The sequence below is a fragment of the Typha angustifolia genome, chromosome 14 (genome assembly GCF_048772165.1).
Source record: "Typha angustifolia cultivar Huaian chromosome 14, ASM4877216v1, whole genome shotgun sequence".
In the NCBI taxonomy this organism is placed as follows: Eukaryota; Viridiplantae; Streptophyta; class Magnoliopsida; order Poales; family Typhaceae; genus Typha; species Typha angustifolia.
The window spans coordinates 4011792-4038928 of NC_133252.1; the positions used below are offsets into that span (position 1 = coordinate 4011792).

At 35.6% G+C, this 27137-nt stretch overlaps 2 protein-coding genes across 4 annotated transcripts in view; one reads left to right on the forward strand and one right to left on the reverse strand.

The window, feature by feature from the left end:
- The first annotated feature begins 2985 nt into the window (after positions 1–2985).
- LOC140776538 (protein IQ-DOMAIN 12-like) lies at positions 2986–9071 on the forward strand. 2 transcript variants are annotated; one of them, XM_073120274.1, is made up of 6 exons: positions 2986–3329; positions 4253–4492; positions 4579–4848; positions 6697–6915; positions 7976–8092; positions 8221–9071. In XM_073120274.1, exons 2-6 carry the CDS (start codon positions 4418–4420, stop codon positions 8836–8838), a joined length of 1299 nt encoding a protein of 432 aa, XP_072976375.1. In that variant the 5' UTR covers positions 2986–3329; positions 4253–4417; the 3' UTR covers positions 8839–9071. The 2 variants fall into 2 exon arrangements, with proteins under 2 accessions (XP_072976375.1, XP_072976376.1); XM_073120275.1 differs by having other exon boundaries at positions 4298–4492.
- A 1347-nt stretch (positions 9072–10418) lies between these two features.
- The window catches only part of LOC140775485 (DNA repair protein recA homolog 2, mitochondrial), a 28923-nt gene continuing 12204 nt past the window's right edge, over positions 10419–27137 (reverse strand). Inside the window, exons 4-8 of one of the 2 annotated variants that reach the window (XM_073118820.1) lie at positions 24949–25036; positions 22662–22834; positions 20700–20846; positions 12192–12326; positions 10419–11222 (exon numbers count right to left, since the gene is read on the reverse strand). In XM_073118820.1, coding sequence (XP_072974921.1) covers positions 10935–11222; positions 12192–12326; positions 20700–20846; positions 22662–22834; positions 24949–25036 — 831 coding nt within the window. In that variant the 3' untranslated portion in view covers positions 10419–10934. Of the gene's footprint in view, positions 11223–12191; positions 12327–20699; positions 20847–22661; positions 22835–24948; positions 25055–27137 lie in introns of both variants that reach the window. The other variant, XM_073118819.1, reaches the window with a different exon arrangement.

Sequence of the window (27137 nt, forward strand, 5' to 3'; positions counted from 1 at the left end):
CACTTTAGGAGTGTCCTTCTTTCTTGTTTTAGTGTTTAATTCCTAAAAACATAAGTTTTCTGTAAGTCGCGTTCGAACGCGGGTGGAGTGCGTTCGAATGCGGTTGTGAACGTGGTTGTGAGAGTGTGCATTATGCGTTCGAACGCACTGTGAACGCCTGCATCGCGTTCGCAAATCCCGAGAAGTGAAAAACAGGCACGTTCGAACACCTGCATCGCGTTCGCAAATCCAGAGAAAGCGAACTCGGTGCATTCGAACTCGATCGGGCGTGTTTGAACGCGGTCGACGAAATTGTATTGTTTAGTTAGCCTCTAAAGGGATGTGGATAGCAACCAGAGAATTATTATTGAAAAATTGAGTTTTTCTTTGCCTCCTTTGTCTTCTTCGCTCTCGTTCTCTCAATCCTCGGCGACACCGTTTCTAATCTCCTTCGACCGGCCAATCACCCTAGACCCTTAGGGGCGGCCCTCTCATCCCCTTCTTCCAATCTATTCAACACTTGCCCTAACCCTTCTATCAACCATAACTCTTCCACCATCACTTTTCACCAGTGCCACCCCATTAATGCTGGTCCGCCTCCAACCACCATCATCTAGGATCTTGTGCCTCCATCCACAGATCCTGATCAGACCACCCTGACGTTCATCCACTAATCGGATGATATCTCGAGATCCCCATATCCGATTTGCCTAAAACTTAATTTGTCAGAAAGCTCTTTTCTAGGGCTACAACATATCTAAATTTCACATCGATCTGATGGCGGCATATTTTGGGATCTTATTATAAAGTTATGTGCCAGATCTAGTCTAGATCAGAGAATTGTAAGATATCAAACCTTAGCCTAAGGGGAGATCATATCATCGACAACCCAAATTAGATAAGCCAACAGGTTCACCATGATAGGGGCAACACATATGAGATGAAGGAAAGCCAATTGGAACAACTGGTGGTGAAAATAACACCATGTCCAATGACCATAAGAGTAGTCGATCTATCATATGGAGCTATGAAGACTCAAATAAAGGGCACCTACACTTTACTCTCATGGAGGAAAACTTGTCCTAAAGGATGGGACTAATTGGCATCAATGTCGGTGGCCCAACACGAGAATAAAGTTTATCAGTGAGAAGCTACTTGACGTAGCCTCCCATAGAACCCTAGAGTACTCGAGAAGGTACCCATAGCACGACGTTGCGCACACAAAGCTTCCAGTTGCCCAGTAGTAGCCTGAAGTCACCAGTCAACATACTTTGCCGGCAAAGTCAAAATACTTAAAGCAAAGTTATACTAAATGCACCTAATTATAATGAAATTGATTTTAAAATGTGAAAGAGGACTCACTGACAGTTTGCAGGGTAGTCTCTAATGGCTATGGCAATGCTTCAACGAGGAGAAAAGAAGAGAGGAATAGATTGATAGCAGCGTGGGGAGTATGAAATAATCCATAGGGTTACCAACATCAGCGTGGGGAGTATGAAATAATCCATAGGGTTACCAACATCATCGATAATATTAGCAGGACTCGTCATGATTATAGTTTGAGATAGTTAAGAAAATCACGGAAGAAGAGAAAGGGAAAGACACATATAAACTTAACTTTTTTTATATTTTGGTTATTGCAATATTCATCAACCTCAAGGAGCCTCTCTGTCAATTTACAAAAAATATCATCAATGAAAAACACTTTAATTTAAATTAAATATATCAATTCTCTCTGATTCACAACCAAACACTTAATTTTTCTAAACCCGTTTGAAGTAACTAAACCAAGATTTTTTTTAAAAAAGGTGAATCTCAATCAAGTTTGAAGCTAGCTGGGTTCTCCGAATGCCACTTCACTGATTTTAGAGCCAGATGATATGCTACATTACTACCCATTACCTATAATTAATGAATCGATTTTTAGCATGCCCCCACTTACTCGTGTGGAATAAAATGTGATCTAATTCAAATTCGATGGCTTTGACCAGTGATATAAATGAACAAAATGTGAAACTGTGATGTGTGTAGACTACATTGATTGGAAGGGCAGTGGCAGTGTCAAGTGGCTGCGGATTTGGGAAGTGGGGAAGGTGTGGAAGGGCAGTGGCAGTGTCAAGTGGCTGTGGATTTGGGGAGTGGGGAAGGTGTGGAAAGGCAAAACAACTAAGAGAGTTTCAATGTGGATTTCTTAGCTAGCAAATTGACAGAGAGATAGTTCTAAAGCACCTCCTGAACCATACAAGATTAGACATTCACCACTTCCTACAGTAGATCTCAAAAAAACTCTTTTTTTATTATTATATACTTCTTTTTTTCATTAATGGTAGAGTAGTTAGCATGCAAATATCCATCAATAATTACATTTGGGATAACAAGTTGGGTTGATTACATCTACTCTTTCTTTCTGATCTTATTTTCATATAAATCTTTGATTCTTTTTACGATATTTTGATCCTCTTAATTATATACAACCTCTCACAATTTTAACGAAGAGACCAAAAATATTAAAAAGATTGCTCTCTCTAAATCTAAGTTTCGACAATTTTTAGGGCAATTTTTGCTTCTCTCTTGGCTATAATACAGGAGTCCATAAGGTAAGCCAGAGCTATCAATAAATAAGTTGATAGCCCAATTGATGTCGGTACCAGTCTTGCTGATAAGAACTTACTATGTTGTTAGCGTGGCCAACCTCTAATTTATCATAGATAATTTATATGTGCTAGAATACAAAGACGTGACAAAGATCGGCAATAAAAGTTAATAACTTTTATATTTTTATCTCTATCACGTTTAATGTTAGTACATCCGCAACAGTTCAATTTAGAATCTAAATTATGGCAAATGCGACGTCTCTCTCTCTCTATATATATATACACAGAGCAACTTTGTCCAACCAAAAAAACCGTTACGTAAAATTAAAAATTAGGCGATTGTCATGGGCATTTGGGTAGTTTTATCCTTCCATGAGGGGCTCTGAGTCTGAGCTCCTACTTGTGTGAAAGCAATACTAGAAAAAAGAAACACCAAAGCTGAGGGTAAGTCTGGGAGATCTCCCTCTCCACAGTCCAGCAACATGCAACGCAGTGCTAATCTGCCAACACTCAGGCCACTCCCTGTCCTTTTCCACCCTTGCCAACCACTTTGGTGATGCAAAGCCAACAAAAAGTCAAAAAGACACAACATGAGAGAGAGAGAGAGGGGGAGACCCAAGATGGGATATTAGATGTCATTCTGGGTTGTTGGGGTCAATTTGGTTTCCTGATGTCTTTCCCAAAGCTGAAACCCCTTCAAGAATGCAACTGAGGAAGCTGAGGAGCCTGCACCACTGATGTCTCTTTGTTCTACAGGTATATAGAAAATTGGACAAAAGGAGAATCATAGAAGTGTCTCCTAATGTCTCAATCTGTCATCTTGGTGTTATGCAGGCTGCAATCTTCTGTCTTCTCGTAGTTCTGAATGATAGAAGTTGCTAATTTAGGAAGAAACACATTGGATTGTTGTTGTTCTTCTTTTTTTCCCTTTTCTGCTTTTGTTTTCCCTTATTAGTGTTTTCCTCTTTAGTTGAATGGATTGTCATTTTAAGATTGATGTTAGATTGAGCTTTATTGGATTGCTTCTAGAGAATCCTGTGAGTGATGCATTGCCATTGTTATACTTTTCTTATACTTTTTGTTTTATTGCTTTCTTTGTGGAAGATGATATCCAACTCTTGTGTTCTCCACTATGCAAGAATCTTGATAACTTCTGCAGTCTTGTTTCTGTGCTTCCTACTTTCTCTGCAATTCTGGGTAGTTTTTTCCACTCTCCTATTCGATTCAGGAAATTCAGTAAAAGCTCACAGTTGGATGGATGCCTTGGGTTTCCCATGCTTTTGCCTGCAGAAGAATTTTATACAAGTTCTTTTCTTGTGCATATGATGGTAAAATTTGGGATTTCTTAGTATCAATTCTTCTTATGGGCACACTATACCAGTATCACTTTATCATCCATCGGAATTATTGCAATTGGTTCTTTATCTCTCAGCTAACCCACAATTTTACTTGGGAATTTTTACTGCTTAGACCTTAGAATTGTAATGTTCCAAGAGGATGCATTGAATATTTCTCAGTTGCTTTAAATATATAGAAATTTCTCTTTTCTTAAAACCACACTTTTAGTACTTGAACGGTTATTAATCATAAAAAGTCCAATATGTCATTAAATTCATTATTAGCTATCTCTATCTTTTTTGTTCTTCCTTATCCTGATTAAAGGAATCTTTCTTCTATAGGTTCGTCTCCAGTCAATCATAATAGCTGAAATTGTTTCTTGCCAGATAATGACCCTTCAACTACCTTCACTATTATAAGCACTCTTTTATTGCAATGAGTTGCTTTTGAAACTTGGAAGATGGTATACATGTTGAAATATTAGTGGATCTTGTGATGACCTTTTGATGGCAAAGAAAAAGAGTTGGTTCAACCGATTGAAGAGATTTTTCATCTCCGAGTCAGGAACGGCACCAGAAAAGGTAAAGCCAATTTCTTTTAAAAAACATCATTTGTTTTTATAGTATTAACTTCTTATATTGAACAAGTCGTGTTGCTCATTTGCTAGGAAAGGAGGAAACTATGGCTTCTAGGAAGGCTCAAGTCCAGAAAATCTCTTACATTACCAGCTCCGTCAAGTTTACTAAGACAAGCAGAAGAAGAGCAGGGCAAACATGCAGTTGCTGTTGCAGTTGCAACTGCAGCGGCTGCTGAGGCTGCGGTTGCTGCTGCTCAGGCAGCTGCTCAGGTTGTCCGCCTTACAGGGGCTCCTTCATCATATTTTCGGAATTTTGAAGTGGCGGCAATTAAAATTCAGACTGCTTTTCGTGGATATCTTGTACGTATCTGAATTTTTTCATCACATAGATAAAAGCTTAGCAATCCTACCACAAAGTTTGCACATTGCACATCATAAGGAACTTCCACATTCACATTAGTCATGTTTATTGTTGTAGAGTGAATACTTTCAACAGGATGAAATCTTTTGACTTAAACAACACTTCTTCCATTAGTTAAAAAATGTTCCATTTCTGTAGAACTCGGGTATGATGCTATTAGACCTTCTATCCTCTTCCTTTTATTAGATACCTTTCAAATTTCAATTTCTGCTCGCACTATAGTTCTCTATCCTTGTAAAGAATTTCATGTAGTAGCTTCATAATCTCCATCTTTGTTATTCTATCTGTAGTTCTGTACTGTATGAATATTTATTTCTTCTAGGAGTCAGTGTTCTTCCCAATCATTACACATTAAGGAAAACCTAACATGCCTAGAAAATTCCCTAACATATCGTTATGTATTTTTTGAAGAACATGTTAGCAAAAAACATATCTATCCGGGGAGCCACATACACATCTGAACTTCAAACGTGAGCAGCATGCAAACATTTATTTCACTCCTTCTATTCTATGCTTCTTTCAAGAGTTTGCATTTATCTGCAACCTCTCTTGAATTTTTTTAATTAGTAATATGTGCCAAATTATGAAACTTGTTAACGATTTTGGAGTTCCATACTTTTCTATTCTCCAAGTAAATCTTCCGTTCTACTTAAAGGTTATTCAGTCCAGAATATGACCAGATATATCACTTGTACAAACTATACATAGTTAACTAGCTTCCTTCGCTTTAGGTTGATGTTGCATGGAATTGCTAATTTACATGGGTCTTTCGAACAAAGTAAAAAGGAAATAAGGAATAAAAAGAGGATTTATCTTAAAAGTTTTCTTGATATTAGTTTATACTGTCTATCAAACTACTTATGGAAACCCTTGTTCTTTATCAAGGCTTGAGACCTGATGCTGAAAGACGTAATATTAAGTACATGCAATTGGATGGTTGAAGGGTTTCAATGGGTTCATTTGAAGTGCAATGGCTTTGGACTTATGTTAAATAGTAAATTTGCTAAACATCGGCCTAGCAGTAACAGGTGCCTGAAGCGGTTCACCATTATGCTTGCACCTAGGAACTAAATGAGACGAAAAGCAGGATGAAAGTTTTATTGCTTAAGATGAAGCAAATATGTTGTTTGATTTACCCGAACCTTCTTTACTGCCATTTTCTCACTTCTCCTGAAATTTGAAAGAATATATTGGCATTGAATTCACTAAACTATTGTGTATTTGTATTAAAGGTATGTACACCTAACCCTTTCCATACGACATATTAGTCGAGCCTCATTCACTTGGATACCCTCTTATGATAAGATCATCAATTTGGGTTATATCAGTGAAAGTTCAAAAGTGTGCTACAGAAACTTGCGCAATACAGTATATTCTTAAAGTATGAATTTCCAGTATAATAAATTCACTTGTGCTTACTAGTACACTGACACCATATAAAATCGAAAGATAACATAATTTAACATTTACATGCTAAGATGTCAGCAATCCTTCAAGATAATCCAAAACCCTTCTAGCCTCTAGGCATTGTCATACATGTTTTAACGGTGAATTTCTTGGGCAAACATATAAGCCAGTCTCCTAGTTTAACTTCTGCTGCTATTTTTTATTCTTTGCATTGTTAACTTCATTGCTGGCCGATAGTATACCTGGGTTTTGGATGTTTTAGGTAGGCTTTAGAGTGCTTTGCTATTACTGTCTTCCTTTCCTTTTGTATCTATGTTTTTGCTTATATAAACAACTCTTGATTGATCTTCTCAACTAATTTGACTCCAACTTCCCTTTAGGCAAGGAGAGCCTTGCGAGCATTAAAGGGCCTCGTAAGGCTTCAAGCTTTGGTCCGTGGCCAAGCAGTGAGACGTCAAACAGCCATTACATTAAAAGGTTTGCAGTCTCTCATGAAGATCCAGTCACATGCCCGTGCCACTAGAGTTAAGACTGCTGATAATCTTCAAGACTTTTATGCTCAGCGGAAAATGAGAGAAGCGAGGGGACCAAAAACATATGTAAGTTATTAGAACCCATTAGTTTACACGATATAAGGTCTTTCTTCTTCATGCTAATTAAACTGTACAAAGTTAGTTTATGGCGTGTTATTCAATATACCTATGACCCACGAATAAGTTCTCGCAGGCAGTATTAATTACTTGGCTTCTCTTACAAAAATGCAAGAATTGGTATGCCACATAGATGAACCTTTTAAAATTATGACCCCTGTTTAAGCGCATGTTACAGAGAGGATTATAGGGAAAACTTCTGTTACTTTCTAAGATAGGTAAAGACCACATATAATTAAAAAAATAAAGTTCAAGTACAAGTGATCTGGACCATATTTTATGAATGATACAGATAATAAAGTTTGCAAAGATGTTGGCATACTGTTGAGACAGATAAAAATAAATGATCTTTGTTGCCTAGCCAGAAATATAAACTTGATATCACTTAATAAATGACATACTTATTAGATATTATAGAGTTTTAGAAAGAGGAAACTGTTTCCCCTTGTTTCCGACACCAATATTGAGATGACAATATACCTTTTGTTCTTAGAAATCACATAAGTAAACTGACACTGCATAAGCCCACCCAACAGTGCAACTTGTTATTAGGAATTGGATAAGGAAACTTCCTGTGCAACATGAATAGGGTTGTTTCTCCGGCAGTCTATGCTTTGGCAGGTTCTTCAACTTCGTCCTATGGTCTTATCAATCTCTTATTGACTGTTCACGTCAATATAGGATGTTTTCTTATATAAAGTTCTTTGGATGATGATACCAATGACTGCTTAGCAGCTGAGCCTAAAGGATATGAAACTCCTCCCTTGAATTCTCGCAATAATCTACGTCTCAGTTCTAGTAGCATAAGAAGCTACTCTACCAGAGACATCACCCGCCACCAAGAAAGAAAGCAGCCTCTCATCTTTCATAATGTACCAGTGATCTTATGACTGTGTCGTGCTATCTTACTTTAGTTTCAGAAACTTGTCTTCCCTTAGAACTTTGGCTAAATAAATGTTACTCTCTTTGCCAAAGTTCTGCTAACTATTTCTTTCTCGCATGAAACAAGGAGCGAAATTGGGACAGCAGTACTTTGTCGAAGGAAGAGATAAAAGCCATGCTGAAAACGAGGGAAGAGGCTTCATTAAAGCGAGTACGAGCATTGCAATATGCATCTTCCCATCAGGTTGATCATTTTTGTTACATTTCTTGACAGTCCTACTTCCTAAGTAGCTTCTTATAATCACTTGATTTGATTTTAATATTCTTCCTCTCCTTTTTTTTGTTTCCTTTTTTCCACAAATGTTTCTTTAGGAGGGGCTGAATGCAAGAAGGCAGTTTATATCTAAAGATCTTGATGATCTAAACGGCAGATGGACCTGGCTGGATCAATGGGTTGGTTCACAACAACTAGATAAGGATATTCCCGAAATTCGTTCAGTTAAGAGAACCCCTGACTCCAAGATGCATGGATCAGATTCATTTAGACCTCTAGATTCCTCAAACAAACACAAGGAAGAAGTTCAATTCAAGTACTTGGCGAGAAGATCCTTTGATAGATCGAGTCAAACTTCCCTAAGGGATGATGATTCCTTGACAAGCTCCCCTTATTTCCCAGGTTACATGGCGTCAACGGCATCAGCCAAGGCAAGATTTAGATCGATGAGTACACCGAGAGAGCGGCTGGGGATGTCGGCAGACATTCGTTCTCAGCAATGTTCTCCATGTACGAATAGGCCACTCTCGCCAATTCCTTCCATTGCCAGTGACGCATGCATCACTAAAGCCAGCAAGCCTCCTATGCTTAACCAGAGATCACCACGGTTGAAAGCCCAGAGAGGTCATGTTACATCGCGAAGATCTTCAAAAAACCATAGCTTCGATTCTGAATGCTTGCTGCTGAATTTGGATGAATGCAGCACCTTGAGGTAGCTCCGGAGAATGCATCCTGAAGCATGATGTCAAGTTTCTTCCAGTGAGAGGTGCAGGTCTGTTCTTTGTCATTAGCAGTTAATGTAAATAACCCATAAAAGTTTTCTCAACTTCTGTGTGGGTTGTGGTTTTGCAATGTGGTTTAGTAGCTAATTTTATGACTAATAAACAATGACATTGTCTAATAGTGACAATCATATATAAAATAAGTATGAGTTATTATTTTTCTTTTACATCTGAAAACTGATTTTCTTTCCTATTTTTTTTTTCCCAAAAGGGATTCTTCTCTCCCTGATTTCACTATTTACATATGGATCATCTAGGCTTTGACCTTAAAATAACTTCATCCAGCGGAGGGAGGGGTATATTTTTATTTGTTGAGAGAAGTGAGAACTTAATAATATCTCAGTATAATCGATACCAATTAGAATTTGAACCCGGAGTATACTTATACACCATGAACCCATCTAATTATTTGAGCACTGTTCCATTGGCCATCTTTTGCTTATGCCTTCACCTAAAAATCTAATCAAGATAAGAATAACTAAGGTAATCTCAAAAAACACCTCAGAAGAGAACACCGCTATAGTATTCATAATTATGTTTCTTCTTTTAGCTCGTTCACTTTTGAAATAGGAATATATGTTTTTTTAAATAAATCTTTTTATTCTGGTATACTAACCAAACAACTTAAACTTTTTTTGGTATACTAATTTATCATACTCTCTCCTTTTATTCCATACAACTTCTAGAAACAACTTTAATAATAACTCAAATTACTATTTTGCCCCTAGATTAGGCATCACTAATTACTACTACTCTACATCCAATTAAGAGTATTTTTGTCATTTATTTTAAATGTCACCGAATCCCAATACACATTTATTATTTCTCATTATTTTAATATTAATTTTATATCACCTCAAATATAATTGTTACTCATTATACTAGTATTCAGCTGAAAAATAGAATAATTTATACTGGTATTAAAAATTAGAATAACTTCATCTAGAATTGACTTCATTCCACAAACAAATACTGGCCAAATCTTCAATTCTTCAAAATAGGCCGGCAAGGAAAAGGTAAAACGAGAGCTCTTGATATTCTATTTTTATGATTCTTTGAAGAAATTAAATGTATATTAACTCCTGCTCTGGTACTATGTGAACATAAATTTTTACCGAAAGCTAAGCTGATAAATAAACACAACGACAGAGTCTGTACTCCTTACTCATCCGCTGCTTATTTGAGTGTTACACAATATAGTATCTACTCAAAGGAACTCAACTATCAAACAACTGTGTACTGCAGAGTGTGTAATATTTATAAAACCAGTCAGTGCACCAGATTATCCAAATTAGAAGACCAGTCAACTTTCAGATTAAGAAGGATAAAGTTGACTTTGATTGAAGTTGAATCATCTTACACAGGAAGCTCACAAAGGCATGTAACGATATGGTGGTACTGAAGTTTTGATGTCCTTAATCATCTCCTCTCATATTTGATTCACTTATATGGAAATAAAGCACAAAAACAGATCCTGGATTTGATGTCATTGCTCACATTTAACTGAAATAGCATTTGACTGATGAAACAATGAGCATGACTATGTCATTAGTCTTATAGATACACCGAAACTGAAACCAAGTAAAATAAACATACTTGAAATTACTAACAAAAGGTACTTTTCTAGCCGGATATCAAATTGTGTGGCCCGCTCTCATCCAAACAAATTAGAATGACCCTCTTAATCCATCATCGGCAATTTGATGATATCAAGAATCAGAAGCTCTACAGCTTGTGGAGACCAGAGTTAGGCTCTTGGAGTAAGTGATGATCATCAAATCTCATAAATTTCACTTCCTGCAACTGCACTTCCTTTCAGTGGTATTGCACCCTATTGAACATTTAGTGATAATCATCAAATCTTATAAATTTCACTTCCTGCAACTGCACTTCCTTTCAGTGGTATTGCACCCTATTGAACATTCATGCAATGTTTACCATTCTCATCATAAAGTCCCAAAGGCATTTAATGCAAGAGGCTGCCCCTGCCATTTAAAATATCTAACCTTCAGATTCTAACTCAAGGCATCTTACGATGTCATCTCAAATAGCTGTTCTCTTAAGACACCAACAAGCTCATCTGTAACAGCACTATTTTCGACTAGAAACTGTTCAGCTTCTAACTGGTCCTCGAAAAATTTTCCTTTCATCCAGTATCCATTTTCTTCCCTCACAATAATTCCACGAGAAGAAGCCATCTCCAGAACCTCAGCCTCATGGCAAATACCCCTGCCAAATCTTATATCCAGATTAGCTTTCCTCATTGCAGGAGCTAGTTTATTTTTCATGATTTGCACCGATACGCTGAGGCCAGTTACCTGAAAACCAAGCAACACTGGCAGAATAAATGATCTCTTACTAGGCTTACTGAACATCGTGAACAAAAGCAACAAGTAGAATAAGAATATTGATAGATTAAAGGAATCCAAGAAATGACATATACTCATTTTTTAGCTCCAGAAAATTAAGCTAGAAAAAGAGATCTTCGCAACGAGGTAAGAACTTATATTTGTAATGGCATAAAGTAAATATTAGGCCAAGGTTGCAGTTATGGTAAGACTGATTGAGTTAGGCTCTATTACATAGAGGTGTAAGCGTACTCTGGAAATTTAAAGTCTTAAGAAATGGTGAATATTATAATCATACTACTAACACAATGAAAAGAAGTTCCATACTTCTCCAAATGAAAGATAACTATGGGGCAACAGTAATGCACGATACAAAGAGAAGTTTTTAAACATCTATTAGAATAAATTGGTGAACACAGGAAGGGTTTTAGGAGATCAGCCATGAACTAATTAGAGCTCAGTGAAGTGTATAAGGTGGGAGGAGAATGTTTGTGAGAGAGATAGACAATAAAAGTTGAAAACTAAAAAAGAAGGCAATGAGGATATTAATTATTGTTGTCTCTTAGGTCAAACCATTTTAGATCTAACCTGAATCTTTATAAAGATTCATTTCAGCCTGAGTTTTGACTGATATGACCGATCTTAATTGGCCGATACGGTCAAAGCTGGCCTATACCAGACTGATACCAATCTATCAGATTCGTTTCAGCCTTTCAGGTCAAGATCATGATCAGCAGATCTGTCTCAGTATAAGCTGAAACTGGAATTCATGGTTGTAACATAATAACCCTTTCTAGGCAAAACATACTTCATAGAAATAAGTATCTTACCCTAAGATAATAATGTGTAAGTTCAATATAAATAAACTCATTATCAAGAAGATTTCTCACTAAAGGAAGAAACATGTTAACATAGGTAGCTTTGTTTTAGAGAGGGTACCTTGTCTTCATTGTGTATCAAACCTCTTCTTGAAATTCTCATTCGTATTGCCGCATAGAACTTTAACGCATTACCACCGCAAGTGACCTCACTGTTTTCTCCAAAACCTTGACTTGATCTTAACTTTGTTCTAATCTACACAGAGTATACACTATTCAATACAGGAGAAATGTTCTGACATGAACAATCCACAACCTCGAGAGGTCGTCAACATCCATAAATGCAAATAAGTACAGCAAGTGGCTACAGAAACTGACTAAAATGGTTTGCTACAAAAGTAGTTTTAAGATGGTATGTATAAATAGATAGTCAGTTGCACATTCAACAAAGTACTATCAAATTATAGTGACCCTTCTCTATAACTTTCTCTCATGATTAGAATATATGGAACAACCTTTTTCGTTTTAAATTAAGAGTTCATTCTATTGTTTTTTTCCTCAATAAATAAGTGTAATTGCTCCTTTTCTGCATAGAGCTGGAAGATCTCGCTACTAGCAAATGATTGTTGTGCCTGCACCACTACAACAAGCAGCAGTTGTACTCCTATCTAGTATTTGCATAATTCACTCCAGAGTTCTAATTGGTTTCAAAAGATATTTCATCATGCTAAGTGGATACTATAAATTTTCATATTTTCTTTGATTTTTCTGAAATCCTATGCCATTTTCCCATTTGTCATCCTGAATTACTTCAAAGCAAAAGATATTTCATCATGGATTCATGCTAAGTGAGTAATATAAATTTCCTAATTTCTTTTGCCTTTCTGGGATTCTCTGCCATTTTCCCATTTTTAGAATTCTTTCAATCTTTTTTATATATTAGAGAAAGAATGAAACTAAAAAAGTAGAAACCAGAGCCGAATGGCCGAAACTACAAAGAGAACATCCTGTCTTTGTTTGAGGGACCAAAACTAAACTGAAACTTTGAACTTTGTACCCTATTCTATAAATACTAACAATACGAACCTAAAATCTTGCATGTAATTCGGGTAGGCTTGTCAAAAAAGCTCACTGAGTCGCAAGACTTGTGAGCTTGGCTCGGCTCATTTAAACTTAGTTGAGCCGAGCTGACCAGCTCGAATTAGCTCGAAATATATATTCTGTATATTTACTTCAGCTATTTTAATTAAGGTTATTCTAGCATGGTTGGTTAGAATGCTTTATCTATACCCGACGCATGGGTTCGAATCCTGCTTACTACATATGTTAAAATTAAGATCCACTTTTAGTCCCACATCAGATAATAAATTTAAAATGGCTTTATGGCTAAGCTCTTACACTATTATGATGTGCTCTCAAAATAAATTAATATATAATATTTTAGATATGAGCCATTCGAGCCGAGCTAAGACAACTTGATACATGGGCGAGCTCTTGAGTTGGGATATTCTCCTTTTCGGGTCAAGTCGAGCTCCCTAAATACAGGTATATGTATGAGTATGTAATCAAAGAGATATCTATAAATTAGAAATAAGAACATATACTTGCTCTCCCTTATCAATTTAATTTGAGTAGACACATTTATAGAATTCTACCATTATACACACATCAACAGGTATATACAAACTCTTGTGGAAAATTATGATGAATACGGAAATAAATCATGAGTCAACACATTAAGAGCTAGGAAACTCGGATACTTCAAAATTCTAGCCTATCATAGCAGGTATGATACTTATCAAATCTTTCATTGATACATGTTGGATACTACCTTTACGCGTCTCATCTTTAGAAAAAAAAAACAGATACTCCCAGATAACCTTCAAAATACTTCTAAGATATTTTTGAGGATTCAAAGACAAGTCAAATTGGAATTATTCTATCATATCAAAAAGGTCATATTTGCAATAAAGTTGGCCCCGGGTATTATTTTATTGTGCAAGACCTATGTATTTTAAAGGAATCAATATTGAGATTTCATGGCACAAATGCACAATCAACTCATGATTTATAGGTCAATACCTTTTGCTCTTACTACAAGTGTCCAACAATTTGTTAATAAATTATTAGCTTTATTGATGAAGAAGTTAAAGACAAGGTTGGTTGTGTCAGTTGGCATGGCTTGGTGTCAACTTGTGCCGATCAACACGTGTTTTTTACTTTATTTTTTTATTTTTTGCACTTTAAAAACTAATTTGGGGTGTTAAAACTTAAAACGATAAATCTAGCTCAATTTTGATAGATCTATTATTTTTAAGGATCTTTCTACATAGATCTAGTATTTTGGTGCTAGATTTATAAAAAATTACTCTGCAAACTATGAATCAAAGGAAAATTTTGATTACCCCCAAAAAGTTTTCTGAAAATCAAAAAATCCAAAATTAATGTTATTCAAATTGAGTCAAAATTAGTATAAGAACATATTAGATTAATTCCATATAAGTTATTTCGAACCTAAATTTTATAATTTTTAGCTAAAATTTCAGCATAATTAGATTTTTTTCCCCAAAATTTTCCCAAATTTCAAATTCATTTAAATTTGATCAAAATTGATATAGAAACATGTTAAATTAACTATGTTTAACCAAGTCTTGGTTTTAATTATTAAACTATTGTCCATTAATGAATATATTCAATCGTATTATATGTTGAATCATGTTTCTACATTACTATTGTTATATCTTTAATAAAATAGGTTATTTACAACACTATCTAAGAATAAAACTCTAATATAAGATTTAATATATATATCTAAATAAAAAACTAAGGATTGCAATGTCGAAGACATCAAAAGCATCTATAAAGACCTTAATTATTAAAGATGTGTCAAAAGCGTGTCAACGTGTGCCAATGTCACACAGGGGCATACCATGCCGATCGAGGATTGACATGAGCATCATATCAATCACACTCACTAGAGGCACAAGACTCCTATTATCCCCAATATCTACAGCTTGTATATTCCTATGGTGTGCTTCTGCCAATGTCAATCATTTCCGTTTATATTCAATATCTGTATCATGTCATATCATAATCACAAAATCCATATTTATGAGAAGATTATGTGAGACATTACAACGAGCATACTATCAATGGATAACTTTTAAAGATCATCAACAGTATCTAATGAAATATTCTCATGTTATTCTTCTGCCGACAAATAAAGTCTTCAATTCTCCCCACTATTCTACGTACAACTAGGTATTGGTTTTAATTATTAAACTATTATCAATTAATGAATATATTCAATCATATTATGTGTCGAATAATTTTCTATTTGACTATTGCTATATCTTCAATAAAATAAGTCATTTACAAAAAAAAATCAAAGAATAAGAGGCTTTAATACATATATTCAAACCAAAAACATCTCTACATATGACCAGAGATCAGCACGGCACATGCTCTCAACCAAGGTTCCCAGTTCGGCCGATCCCGAGTGGGATCGGCCGAAATGGATCGGGATCGGTGTTTCGGCTGCGGTTTCGGCCGAAACCCGATCCGTTTCGGTCGGGATCGGCTGTTTCGGCCGATCCCGACCGAAAAGGGTGGGAACGGGTCGGATCCAACCCGAATCCGACCCGGGGGACATCAATAATTGATGTCCCCACCCCCCCACCTGCCTCTCCCTTTTCTCTCTCTCTCTCTCTTTTCCTCTCTTTCCTCTCTTTCTCTTTTTTCTTTCTTTCTCTCTTTTCTTTCTTTCTCTCTTTCTCACGAATCTCTTACTCTCTTTCTCACCGGTGACTGAATAGTGAGTAGATCTCCATCTCTCCGGTGATTTCGACCTCCGGCGACGTTATCCGACGACCTCGATCTCCGGCAACCTTCGGTAAGTTTTTTTTTCAGTTTTTTTTTTTTTTTTTCCATTGTGCTGCAGCAGCTGCAGCTTGCTGCTCCTGCAGCAAGCATGCTGCTGCTGCAGTAGAGAGTAGAGACTATATTTTATTTTAATTTTAATTTATGTTTTTTAGTTGCAGAGCTAAAATATCAATGGCTCCAAAAGAGAAGTCATATGATACCGACATTGGGTGGCAACATTGCAGCACTATTGGGCAAGATAAAAGACGCGTTAAATGCACAACTGGTGTGGAAAGGAAATGAGTGGTGGTGTCAGCCGTTTGAAAGAACATTTAGCTGGAAGACAAGGAAATGTAGCAGCTTGCACTCAAGTGTCTTTGGAAGTTAGAAAGCAGATGTTGGCTCATTTAATTGGCAAAAAGAAGAATAAACAATCTGCACAACAAAGAGAGTCAATGATTCGTGAAGAATTGATGCATAATCCCGTACACATTGATGATGATAGCAGTGAGCAAAGTGAGGAGGATGAGGAGGACAGACAGATGAGGAGGGCAATAAAAGAGAGCAAAAATATGCATAGAGAAGAGGAAGAGATGAGAAGCACTGGTGGTAATTTTCAGAGATCTAGATCAGTTAATATACGAGGAGAGAGAGAATATGGGGGCAGTAGTTCTACCCATAGGACTCCTGGTGTTACAGCAGAGTCTGAAAATATTGGACCAATGGATACATATCTTCAAAAAAAAAAGGGGGTCGTACACAGACTTCAATCAAGACAGCTCTCAAAGGAATTAAAAATGCAAAGAAACACATTGGTAAAACTATCTCTAAATTTTTCTTCTACAACCATATTCCTTTCAATGTAGCTGATAGCCCTTACTATCACACTATGGTGGATGCTATACAATCAGTAGGGCCTAGTGTTCCCCCTCCTAGTTCAAATGATATTCCTACTAAATATCTTGACTCAGAGGTAGATGAACTTCATACTTATATTGAGACATTTAAACGGTATTGGGATGAATTTGGTTGTACACTGATGTGTGATGGGTGGAGTACACAAAACAGAAGAAATATAATTAATTTCTTAGTGTACTCTGGCATGGGGACAATATTTTTGAAGTCTGTGGATGCTACTGCTCATTTTAAAAATGCAGATTATATTTGTCAGTTGATGGATGAGGTGGTACAAGAAATTGGTGAAAAAAGAGTAGTCCAAGTGGTTACTGATAATGGGGCAAATTATAAAGCTGCTGGAAATTTACTGATGATTAAAAGACCTCATTTATATTGGACGCCATGTGCTGCACATTGTATTGATCTGATGTTAGAGGATATTGCAAAAGAGCCTGAAATCGACATGGTCATATGTGAAAGTCAGAGGTTAACAAATTTTATATATAACCATGGTTGGATTCTTAATTTACTCAGGCAGATGACTGGTGGTAGGGAGATCATCAGACCCGGCGTCACTAGATTTGCCACTCACTTTTTAGCCTTAGAGAGCATCATGCGCTACAAGGATGATATTATGCGGATGTTTACATCACAGGAGTGATCTATGAAAATTAAGAATATGAAACCTAAAGATAAATCTTTAGGTGAAACTTTGAAAAATATGACTCTTGGAAATACATTTTGGGATAATATTACAATTGCCACCGCAGTATTTGAGCATCTTGTCAAAGTATTAAGACTTGTAGACAGTGATGACAAATCTGAGATGGGTTTCTTATATGAGGCAATGGACATAGCTAAAGAATCAATAAAAAAAATATGGGCTAAAGTTATAGGAAGTGGTGGAAGATAATTGATTCTAGATGAAACAAACAACTACATAGAGATATACACGCTGCTGGTAAGCATGCTTTTAAGTTTTAAGTTTTAATTTACTTTTATTTATGAATATTTAAAATTTTGAATGCTTATAATTTACAAATTTTAAATTTCTACAGGGTATTTTCTTAATCCAAGATTTCAATTCTCTAAAAATGTCAATAATGATAGTGAAGTCTTGTTGGGGGTTAGAAAGGTAATCAGCAAGCTTGAGCCCGATATTCATAAACAAATCCTATGCGATAAAGAAGTGAGTTATGATTCAATTAAATAATTTTATTATTATTTGTTTCAAGTTTTAACTTTCAATATAATCAATAAGCTAATAATATATTTCTGATTTCAGATGGAGAGATATAGATTGAGAGCTGGGCAATTCAGTACTGCTAAAGTTGCTGCAGCTATATCTCATAACACTCCAGCTGAATGGTAATCTATTTATGGATGGGAGGAGGCACCAAATTTGACGCCAATAGCAAAGAAGATTTTAAGTCAAACTGTGTCTTCATCACAGTGTGAAAGAAATTGGACTACTTTTTCCTTAATCCACACAAAAACACGCAACCAATTGACAATGGAAAGATTGGAGAAGTTAGTTTTTTGTCATTATAATATGAGATTGAGGGAGAGAAATTTAAGAAGAAAGGCAGAAAATGAACAACTGATTGATTTAAATCATGTTTTTGATGAAGAAAACCCCTTGACTCCATGGATCAGAGAAATGGAGGACAGGTTATTAGATGACAGAGATAACCCATGGTTAGATGAAATATTGGGAGAGACCACGACGAGGGCAGAGGCTGGTACGAGTCATAGTCCTGATGATACATGTGGTGGTGAGATCGTTCCATCTAAATTTGTTGAGGAAAGTCAAGGAGGCATAAAGAGTGAAGACAGAGAAACTGAGGATATATATACATATCAGCGACGTCGTCATGAGATGCATTTTGGTTCCTATGATTATGGTACATCGAGTATTTATTGTTTGGAGCCATCACAAGATCCATATGCTAGTTATTATCCTCAGTATCCTCAGTATTCTCAGACACAAGATCCAAATGCTGGTTATTATCCTCCTCAAACGTAAGTCACACAACAAGATCCAAATGCTGGTTATTATCCTCCTCAAACGTAAGTCACACAACAAGATCCAAATGCTGGTTATTATCCTCCTCAAACGCAAGTCACACAACAAGATCCATACAATATGACTAGTATGATGGAATCACTTTTTGGAGCATCAGGTCCCAGACATCAATATTTACAAACTTATGGTGATTATGATGATGAAGACTATAGAAATTTACGAGAACCAGCTCGGTATTCAACAAAGTTTTAAATTTTGAGTAAGTTAATACATTTTTTTAAGTTTTTAGACTTCATATGTGAGTAATTTTTGTTTTCTTATTTTTTGTCATTTTTCTAAATTTTTCTGCATTTTTAAATAATATTTAGAATTTTATATAATTAAAAAATAGTCCGATCCGATACGAACGGCCGATACAACCGATACAGCCAATACGTATCGTTTTTCTGGACGGCCGATCCCGATCCCGATACTGGGAACCTTGCTCTCAACACGACAATCCTTCATTAAAGATGTTCTTTTGTAAATTCTATCACAAGTTGTAATAATGATAATCTTAATTCATTATAATACAAGCATAAACAAATATACTTGTTTCTAAAGATATACAATATATACACATACACATATATATATATATACCCTACATAACATGGGCATACCATATCTTTATTTTCTTAAGATTTGCCATATCCATGTATCCATATCGTGGTGTACCTATATCCCACATCCATATCTCATATTCATATCTCAAATCTATATCTCATACCCATATTATGCTTCATAGATTAAAAGAGTGAATTATAATATAGTTTTGTATAGAAGGATTGGGATGGAAGCATCGCGTAGGAGGGTTTCATTTTGCATCACAAGGTTTAGAAGGAGACCTAGAAGACCTTTAAAGTTAAAACTAAAGGACAGCCAAAAAGTACTAAAGAAATGTCACATGGAGTCTAATTGAAAAGGATTAAGAAATAGTCACCGAAAAGACAACATCATTAAGATTTAAGATAAGTGGGATCTGCAGAAATTTAATCCAATAAAGACTAAATATCATATCGTAGTAGAATGTCTTTATAGAAACCTATTTAAGCCCATATGTGGTTATTAGCCCATAAAGTTGGTTCAAATTAGCAACTTAATTTTAAGTAGACTCATTAAAAGAGTTCTGTCACTAAATACAGACATCAACATGTATATAGATTCCTTTGAAGTATTTTGATAAATCCTAAAATAAATCTTGGGAGTTAATACATTAATAGAGTACTTATAATAGTCAAATTTGTATAGAAGGATGGGACGAGCATTATGTAGGGGCTTCATTTTGCATCATAATTTCAGATGAAGGTCTCAAAAACCTTCCACCTAAAGGACATTGCAACAACATAATAGAGGAACACAATTGTGTACTTTTCAGCTAAGAAGGAAATGGATTGCAGGCTTGGCCACTACACTACAACGAACAGATAAAATATGATGAGAAGGAAAAGAGTGTCCATCAGCTAGTATTTAGTTGACCAAAAAACCTCAGTAATGAACTATATCATTTTTAACTTCCAAGATCTTACAATCATTTCATTCACCAGAATCTTTTCACAATGATTTTACCCAATATTTTCTGAAGAAAGCTGCAGATTTAATGGCTTAATGTTATTGTGAGTTCCTTTTCAGATACAAGCTCCTTTAGTGATAATAGTTCTAGTAGTCACAGTGCACCTAATTGCCTCGTATTGAACAAGTAGTCTTTTTAATCCTTCCAACAGAAATTTCTTAGTAATGGATTGTAAAGGTATTTTACATCACTGGCATCCTTAAGAAAGCAATTATAGTAAACAAAACATGTACCTGGTTAATAAAAATAAGAAGGCAATGAGACCTGCTTAATGAGTAATGAATTTTTCGAAGCGCCTGAGTCATCAAGTGTGATTGTACATCATGAGAGTTGATATCTATCATGCCATTAAGTTCACATTCTGGAACAAGAGCTGCTACCTGGATCCAATAGCAACATAATATAAGAAATGGAATGAATACAGGGTCAGGAAATATGAGACAGCCTGTTCTAAGAAATATGGCATAATTTCAACCAACCTTGTTGGTTACAACATATAGGTATAGGTTGTGAATTTGCAGGAGCACACTCTTCCTTTCTATGAATGATAAATAATAATTGCAAATTGTAAGCATATGCTTACATTTGCAAGCATGTGCGCCTGCAAGTATGGCCATTTACTGACGCAATCAGGCAATAACCAACTTTAAACTTATTCTCTCGTTTCAGGTTTCATCTGTGATATAGGAATCAAATCATGTAGAGATTTTTTCCTTCTTTTTTTTCTTTGAAATGAAAGCTCATAGGAAAATCATATAGAGATAAGTCTCACAAAGGCTTCAACATACAAAGTACGAAGTAGGCTCCCAAGTTGTGATGTTTCAATTATTAAGACAAGGACCAATTGACAACTAAGAATTATACATAGCAAAGAGTTGTGACAAAAGAGTAATAACTAATAAGTAGCAAATAGAGATTTGGAAAGGAGCACCAATGACATTAGATGTTGTTACTACTATCTGATTCCGGTTAAACCTTTTCCTTAGCCATCTTATATCATCAGCTTATTCAGCTTATATTCCACTATGTTTGGTATTCCCCCAGTAGGGACTGGATCCTAGAGGCCAAAGGACAAGTAGAATCTTACCAGGAAGAGCAAAATTTCTACCATGTCTTGTACATTTAGAAATTCAAACCTTTTCCTTAGCCGTCTTATAGTCATCAGTCAATTCATTCCACTTTGTTTGGTATTCCCCCAATAGGGACTGGATCCTAGAGGCCAAAGGAAAAGTAGAATCTTACCAGGAAGAACAAAATTTCTACTATGTCTTGTACATTTAGAACAAATCCAATATATTATTAAAAAAAATAAAATTTCCAAATATAGCCATAATGTTGCTAATTTTTTGTAATGTAGATAATAGCAGCCAACATAATAGCTGTCTAAGCATGACAGCCCCATTTTCATAATAAATGAAACATATTATCTCGGCTTTCATAAATCATACAGCAGTGCAATAGTGCCAGAATCCAACTAGAAAGTGCATTTTTGAACATTACACTTTCTTATTTAAGGCTAATGATGAAATTGGAGAGTAACTAACATAAAGGGGATCCTAGTGCACAATAAGAAGTTTACAAAGGCTCAACGGAAGATTTGACAAGATTTTAAGAGTGTTTAGGAATTAGATACCAACTCTCAGCAGTTGGTATCTAATTCCTAAAGCCAAATCAGGCAAGAGAGGAGCATGCTATAGTTTATATAGCCAGCTGGCAAATAAATATCTATGTCGCTTGTAGCTAAGGCTTGTGTAACCAGGAGCAGGACTGCAAAAATTCTCTTAACATGGAAGGAGACAAAGATGATAAGTTGGAGTGATTTTCTCATCTACAACATAATATGACAAAGTTGCATAATTTCACTATTGTTTACATTTGCCAATGCTTTCTCCTCTAAGAGTAATGCTTGTAACATTTTCTGAGTTATAGGACCACTCTCAATTAACAAAGGATCATTTCTTTGAGATTTGCACTTCTCCATAAATAGTCAAGTCAGACACTCCTAATTATTCATTGTGCTGATCTTCCTTCAGTATATTGTGCTAAAAATTATGCTTTAACTGAAAGGACAATTTATTGTTAGTCAAAACCTGCTCAAAGATAGCACATGAAATAGGAAAACTAACTTATGAGATAACCGATTGAGCCAGGGAACAGTTATGTAGGTAGAACAGTAGGATAGTTCAATCACATACACTGTCTACGATAATAACGTCCACTGATCCACTATTAACCAGTGTATTCACTATACTCAGAGAATTTTCAGCACTGTCAGGACGTGCTATGAGAAGATTTCCAGTGTCTACACCTATGTCTTCCACAAATGAGGGGTCCAAAGAATTCTCTACATCGAGATAAGCACAGTAACCTGTGAGGAAGAACAAAGTTATAATCAGCAAACCTCACCTACCTGTAATGAAAAACCACAGCATAGTCTATAAGAAGTCAACAAGTCAAAGGAATAAGTACAAGTGCAAGCCCAAAGAAGGTGGAAAATACATATTATGGACATGGAAAAGAGGTGAAGATCTTGATAACACACTGATGTAATTATGAGCAAGGATTGCCATGCCCACCCCCCAACCCGGCATCCATTAGTTCATGGATAACAGGTCGGTTACAACCAAAAGTCATCCTGAACAGAACCTCAAAACAAATAAATCAACTGTTTCAAGGATGCAAACATAGAAAAGTGAATTTCAGGCTAAATTAATGAGTTTGAGAATAATTGTCAAACCAACTTTAAAATTGGCACATTAGTTCTTTAATTATTAGAAAGTTGGAACCAACAAAGTGGCTATTTGGTCCCAAGGCTCGCTGGAGCTGTGCCGTTCACTGGAGTTGCACCTATTGCCAGTTCTCTACTCATTTAGGGCACAAAATGCAGCAGGTAAGATTTTGGAGCTATTATATGTAGTGGACCGGGTTTTATGGTTCAACATTTGACCCAAGACCGACCCATTATCAATAAACTTGAAGCCTCACATGTATCCTATTGTATCAAGTTTGTGTCGCATATGTATCCAATAAGTATCAAACCGTATCAAATGTGTATCTATATCCAATATGTATCAAATACCAGTATGTGATGTGTTTTGAGGAATCCAAGTTTCAGAGCTAAAAGTGAAAACGGATCAGATACAAAATCAGATAGTGCTCAATCCACATTCGGATCCATATGTTTACTCTGAATACGAATTCGGTTGCGGATATTAGACGGATAGCAAAATTTAAAACCATATCCTAAGTTCTTAACTAAACAGATACAGATCAGATCTCAAATGGATATGGATCGGATTGCAATTGAGTGCGAAAATGGATCCTTTAATAGTCTATAAAAAAATTAAACATATCTATTCCTCACTCCACTTATACAATTTTGAGAAAATTACAATATTACATTTTATTGAAACTAGTTTAATAAAGATTCATAATCACAAAGGAGCTAGTAGCAGATTGCATGGTTAACTATTTGTTAAAGCTTAAATCGACGATCTAAGTTTGCATCAAAGGCTTGAAAGTTAGCATTGGAATATAATTGGTTCTCTTGGAGAAATAATTGGTCTTTCCAAAGAAGAAAAAAAAAAGATAAAGGATGAATACAACGGAAATGCAACTGCCTCTAGACTCTATCAACTATCAATCACTTACTAATACCTATCTCCAATTAGATAAGAATCAAATAAAAAAGAAAAGATGCAAGAAAGAGGCAAAAAGTGAAAAACAAAAAAAAAGCATAAGTTTCAATGATTACTCAATAGAAGCAAAGAACATCTCAAATCTTGTGGGCTATTGATTTTCTCCTCCCACCTCAAACAAAACAAATATTAATTAGTTCAGAAAACAAAAGAACCAACTAAGATCTCATGTGCAAGCATACCCTATCAATCCATCGATGAGACTCATCGTTGAAGTCAAAGGCTGGATCTTCGAGGAGCTGCACCTTGAGCCAATGCTAGATCTCCCAAGGACAATAGATAGCAAGGGAGGATGGCTTGGCCGTTGGTAAAGAGGGAGAGAGACGGAGGTGGTGGCGGTGGCAATGGTGGTGGCAGATGAAGAGGGAAGGAGATGAGGTTGCCGACACTGGTAAAGGGGTTTCTAAGAGATGGAGGCAGCCATTTCAATTTTTTGTCAAATAAGGAGAGAGGTGGAGTTTAGAGTTTAGGGTTTCGGTAAAATTATTATTTATATATAAGCGAGTAAACATATATCCAATATTTGAATCCAGATCTGACCAAATAATGTATGACCGTATTCGAATCTGAATCTGGATATTTTCATAAACCTCTATCCTTATCCAGATACAAATCCAAAACGGGTAGCAAATTTGCACCCCTATTCGGTCCAATCTAGATATGGAATCGGGTTGTGTTGGAGTAAATCCGACCCGTTTTCACCTCCTATTCATAGCCCAAGAAAGATGCCACAAGCAAAACCTATACAAAGAACAAGAGAAATTATGAGTTTCACTCTACAAACCTCCAAGCTTTTGAGCTTCCTTCACTATATGAAGGGCAAGTGTTGTTTTCCCTGATGCCTCTTTCCCATAAATTTCTACCATTCTTCCCTGCAATACAATTTTTTTCTGAACAAGATCAATAAGAAAGGAAGTACAAAAAACATCTAACAATAAAAGATCCTTGTTTGAACCAAGGTTCAAAAAATTGAGATTAGGATCTGGATGGGCCTTCCGAAAAAACAATACGTATAGATCACCTAGATCGGATAAACTTTTTTTAATTATGTAAATTCTAAATATTATTTAAAGAACAGAAAATTTCTAAAAATTTAGAAAAAAAATGACAAAAGGTAAGAAAATAAAGAAAGAAAAACTATGATGCAGTGAAAATTAAAAAGAATAAGAGATTAGAGAGAGAGAGTGAGTGGAAGAAAACCAAACAAAAAAAAGAAAACTTTGGTGCAGTGAAGAAAAGAAAAGAAAAAGATAGTGGAAGAAATAAAAAAAATGAGAAAGAAATAAAGAAATAAAATTGAAAAATTATATACCGAAGTTAGATCTACGTCGTCGGAGTTCACCGGAGTTAGATCTCTCAGTAAGAGAAACAACGGCTACATGGTAAAAAGAAAAAAAGAGAAAGAAAGAGTGAAAGAGAATAAAAGAGAGTGAGAAGAAAGAGTGAAAGAGAGAAAGAGGAGTTTGGCTGATCCCGATCCGAATCAGGATCGGCCGATTCTGCTAACCAACCATGGTTTGAACCCTGTCGTTTTACTATTTTAATCTCACTCTACTTTTTCCATAAAATTAGAAAAAAAAAGGAAGAAAAGTACAACCCTGATTTAAGCTTAATCTTAAAGCCACTTAAGTGGATGGCATGAAAAAGGAAATTTTCTGTAACTTCACTAGTGTAGTTATCTTAGTACAAGACCATAATTAAGTTCTACTGAAAAGCCTAATGGCAAGGTGCTTTTACCTTATTTTACAGAAAAGGAAGGGTATGTAACAGTTTGCTACAGTATAAGAATGAGAAAAGAAGTATCTTCAAAAAGAAAAAATAGTAAAAATACCATAGAATAAGATGAAAAATAATCGAGCCACTGAATGGAACACAAGACATCATGTAAAACCAAGAAAATATTGTTGTTCTGTTCAACACAATTCTAAGTTAACATCCTAGCATCAGGAAATGTAATTTGATACAACTACAAGAAACAGTAAAGTTGAAAGATGGAATGGCTACAGTAAAGATACATGTATTAAATGCAAAAGAGGCCAACTAAAGAACAATGTTTACATCCACAATGTACATAACTACATAAATATAAGATTTGTTCAAACATAAATAAAATCTCAAATTATTCAGATCAAGAATTGTAAACGAAAGTAGTTATTTAAAGATGAGGCATGTGAAAGAGAAGGCAATGCCACAAAGAGAGAGAACAATGAAAAATTGTAACAGTTCTACATATTGAACAATGTCTAAGCCAGTATTGATAACTCGAGTAGTAATAAAAGCAGAGATTCGCTGAAGAAAATATTGTTGCTCTCACATCTCAATATTGAGAAGTTCCCAAGATTATCAGTTCTAAGAAAGCTAAAGCAACTATTATATGATAAAATATATACAGTCTATAATAGTTTGAGATCAAATAAGTACCTACATTTGGGCATGTAGAAGATTTTGTTCAGAATTGATAACAAACCTGGATATGACTATGGCAGCATGTCTAAGTGATAAGAGATGAGCCTCATAACCCTAATGAATATTGTGTATACAGTTGCTGAAACCATACTAAGAAGCAATGAAACCTTTAGTAGATTAAGGAAAAAAAAAAGAATATGTACAGCACAAGCTAGAGATTTGGATGGAAGTAGCAAAAGATAGGGCATAGAAATTACCAACCAATCAATAAGATTCCATCAGTTCCATAATATTAGGACTTATTTTAGTTTCTTCCTATTATCGGCAATTTTGAAACCAAATGTTTGTCTAGCTGCATTTTTTTTCAAGTTTTCAGCTTTCATTATCCATCTCACTCTCCTCCCACCCTCACACTTCACCGAGTTTATATGGCAGCCGATTCAACTCCTCTGGCTATTCCACACTATCGTGAAGTCAAGTAAGTTTTTTTCTTTAATTTTTTTTCAACCTCTCTCTCTCTCTAACTCCCACTTTCTTATTACTGCAGAAAATAGAAATTTATGAATA

Bases quoted from the DNA above. Each gene is read 5' to 3' on its own strand.
- LOC140776538 (XM_073120274.1), top strand. From the start codon at position 4,418: ATGGCAAAGAAAAAGAGTTGGTTCAACCGATTGAAGAGATTTTTCATC. The intron at 4,493-4,578 runs GTAAAGCCAATT...CTCATTTGCTAG, and splicing joins CAGGAACGGCACCAGAAAAG to GAAAGGAGGAAACTATGGCT. The intron at 4,849-6,696 runs GTACGTATCTGA...ACTTCCCTTTAG, and splicing joins CTGCTTTTCGTGGATATCTT to GCAAGGAGAGCCTTGCGAGC.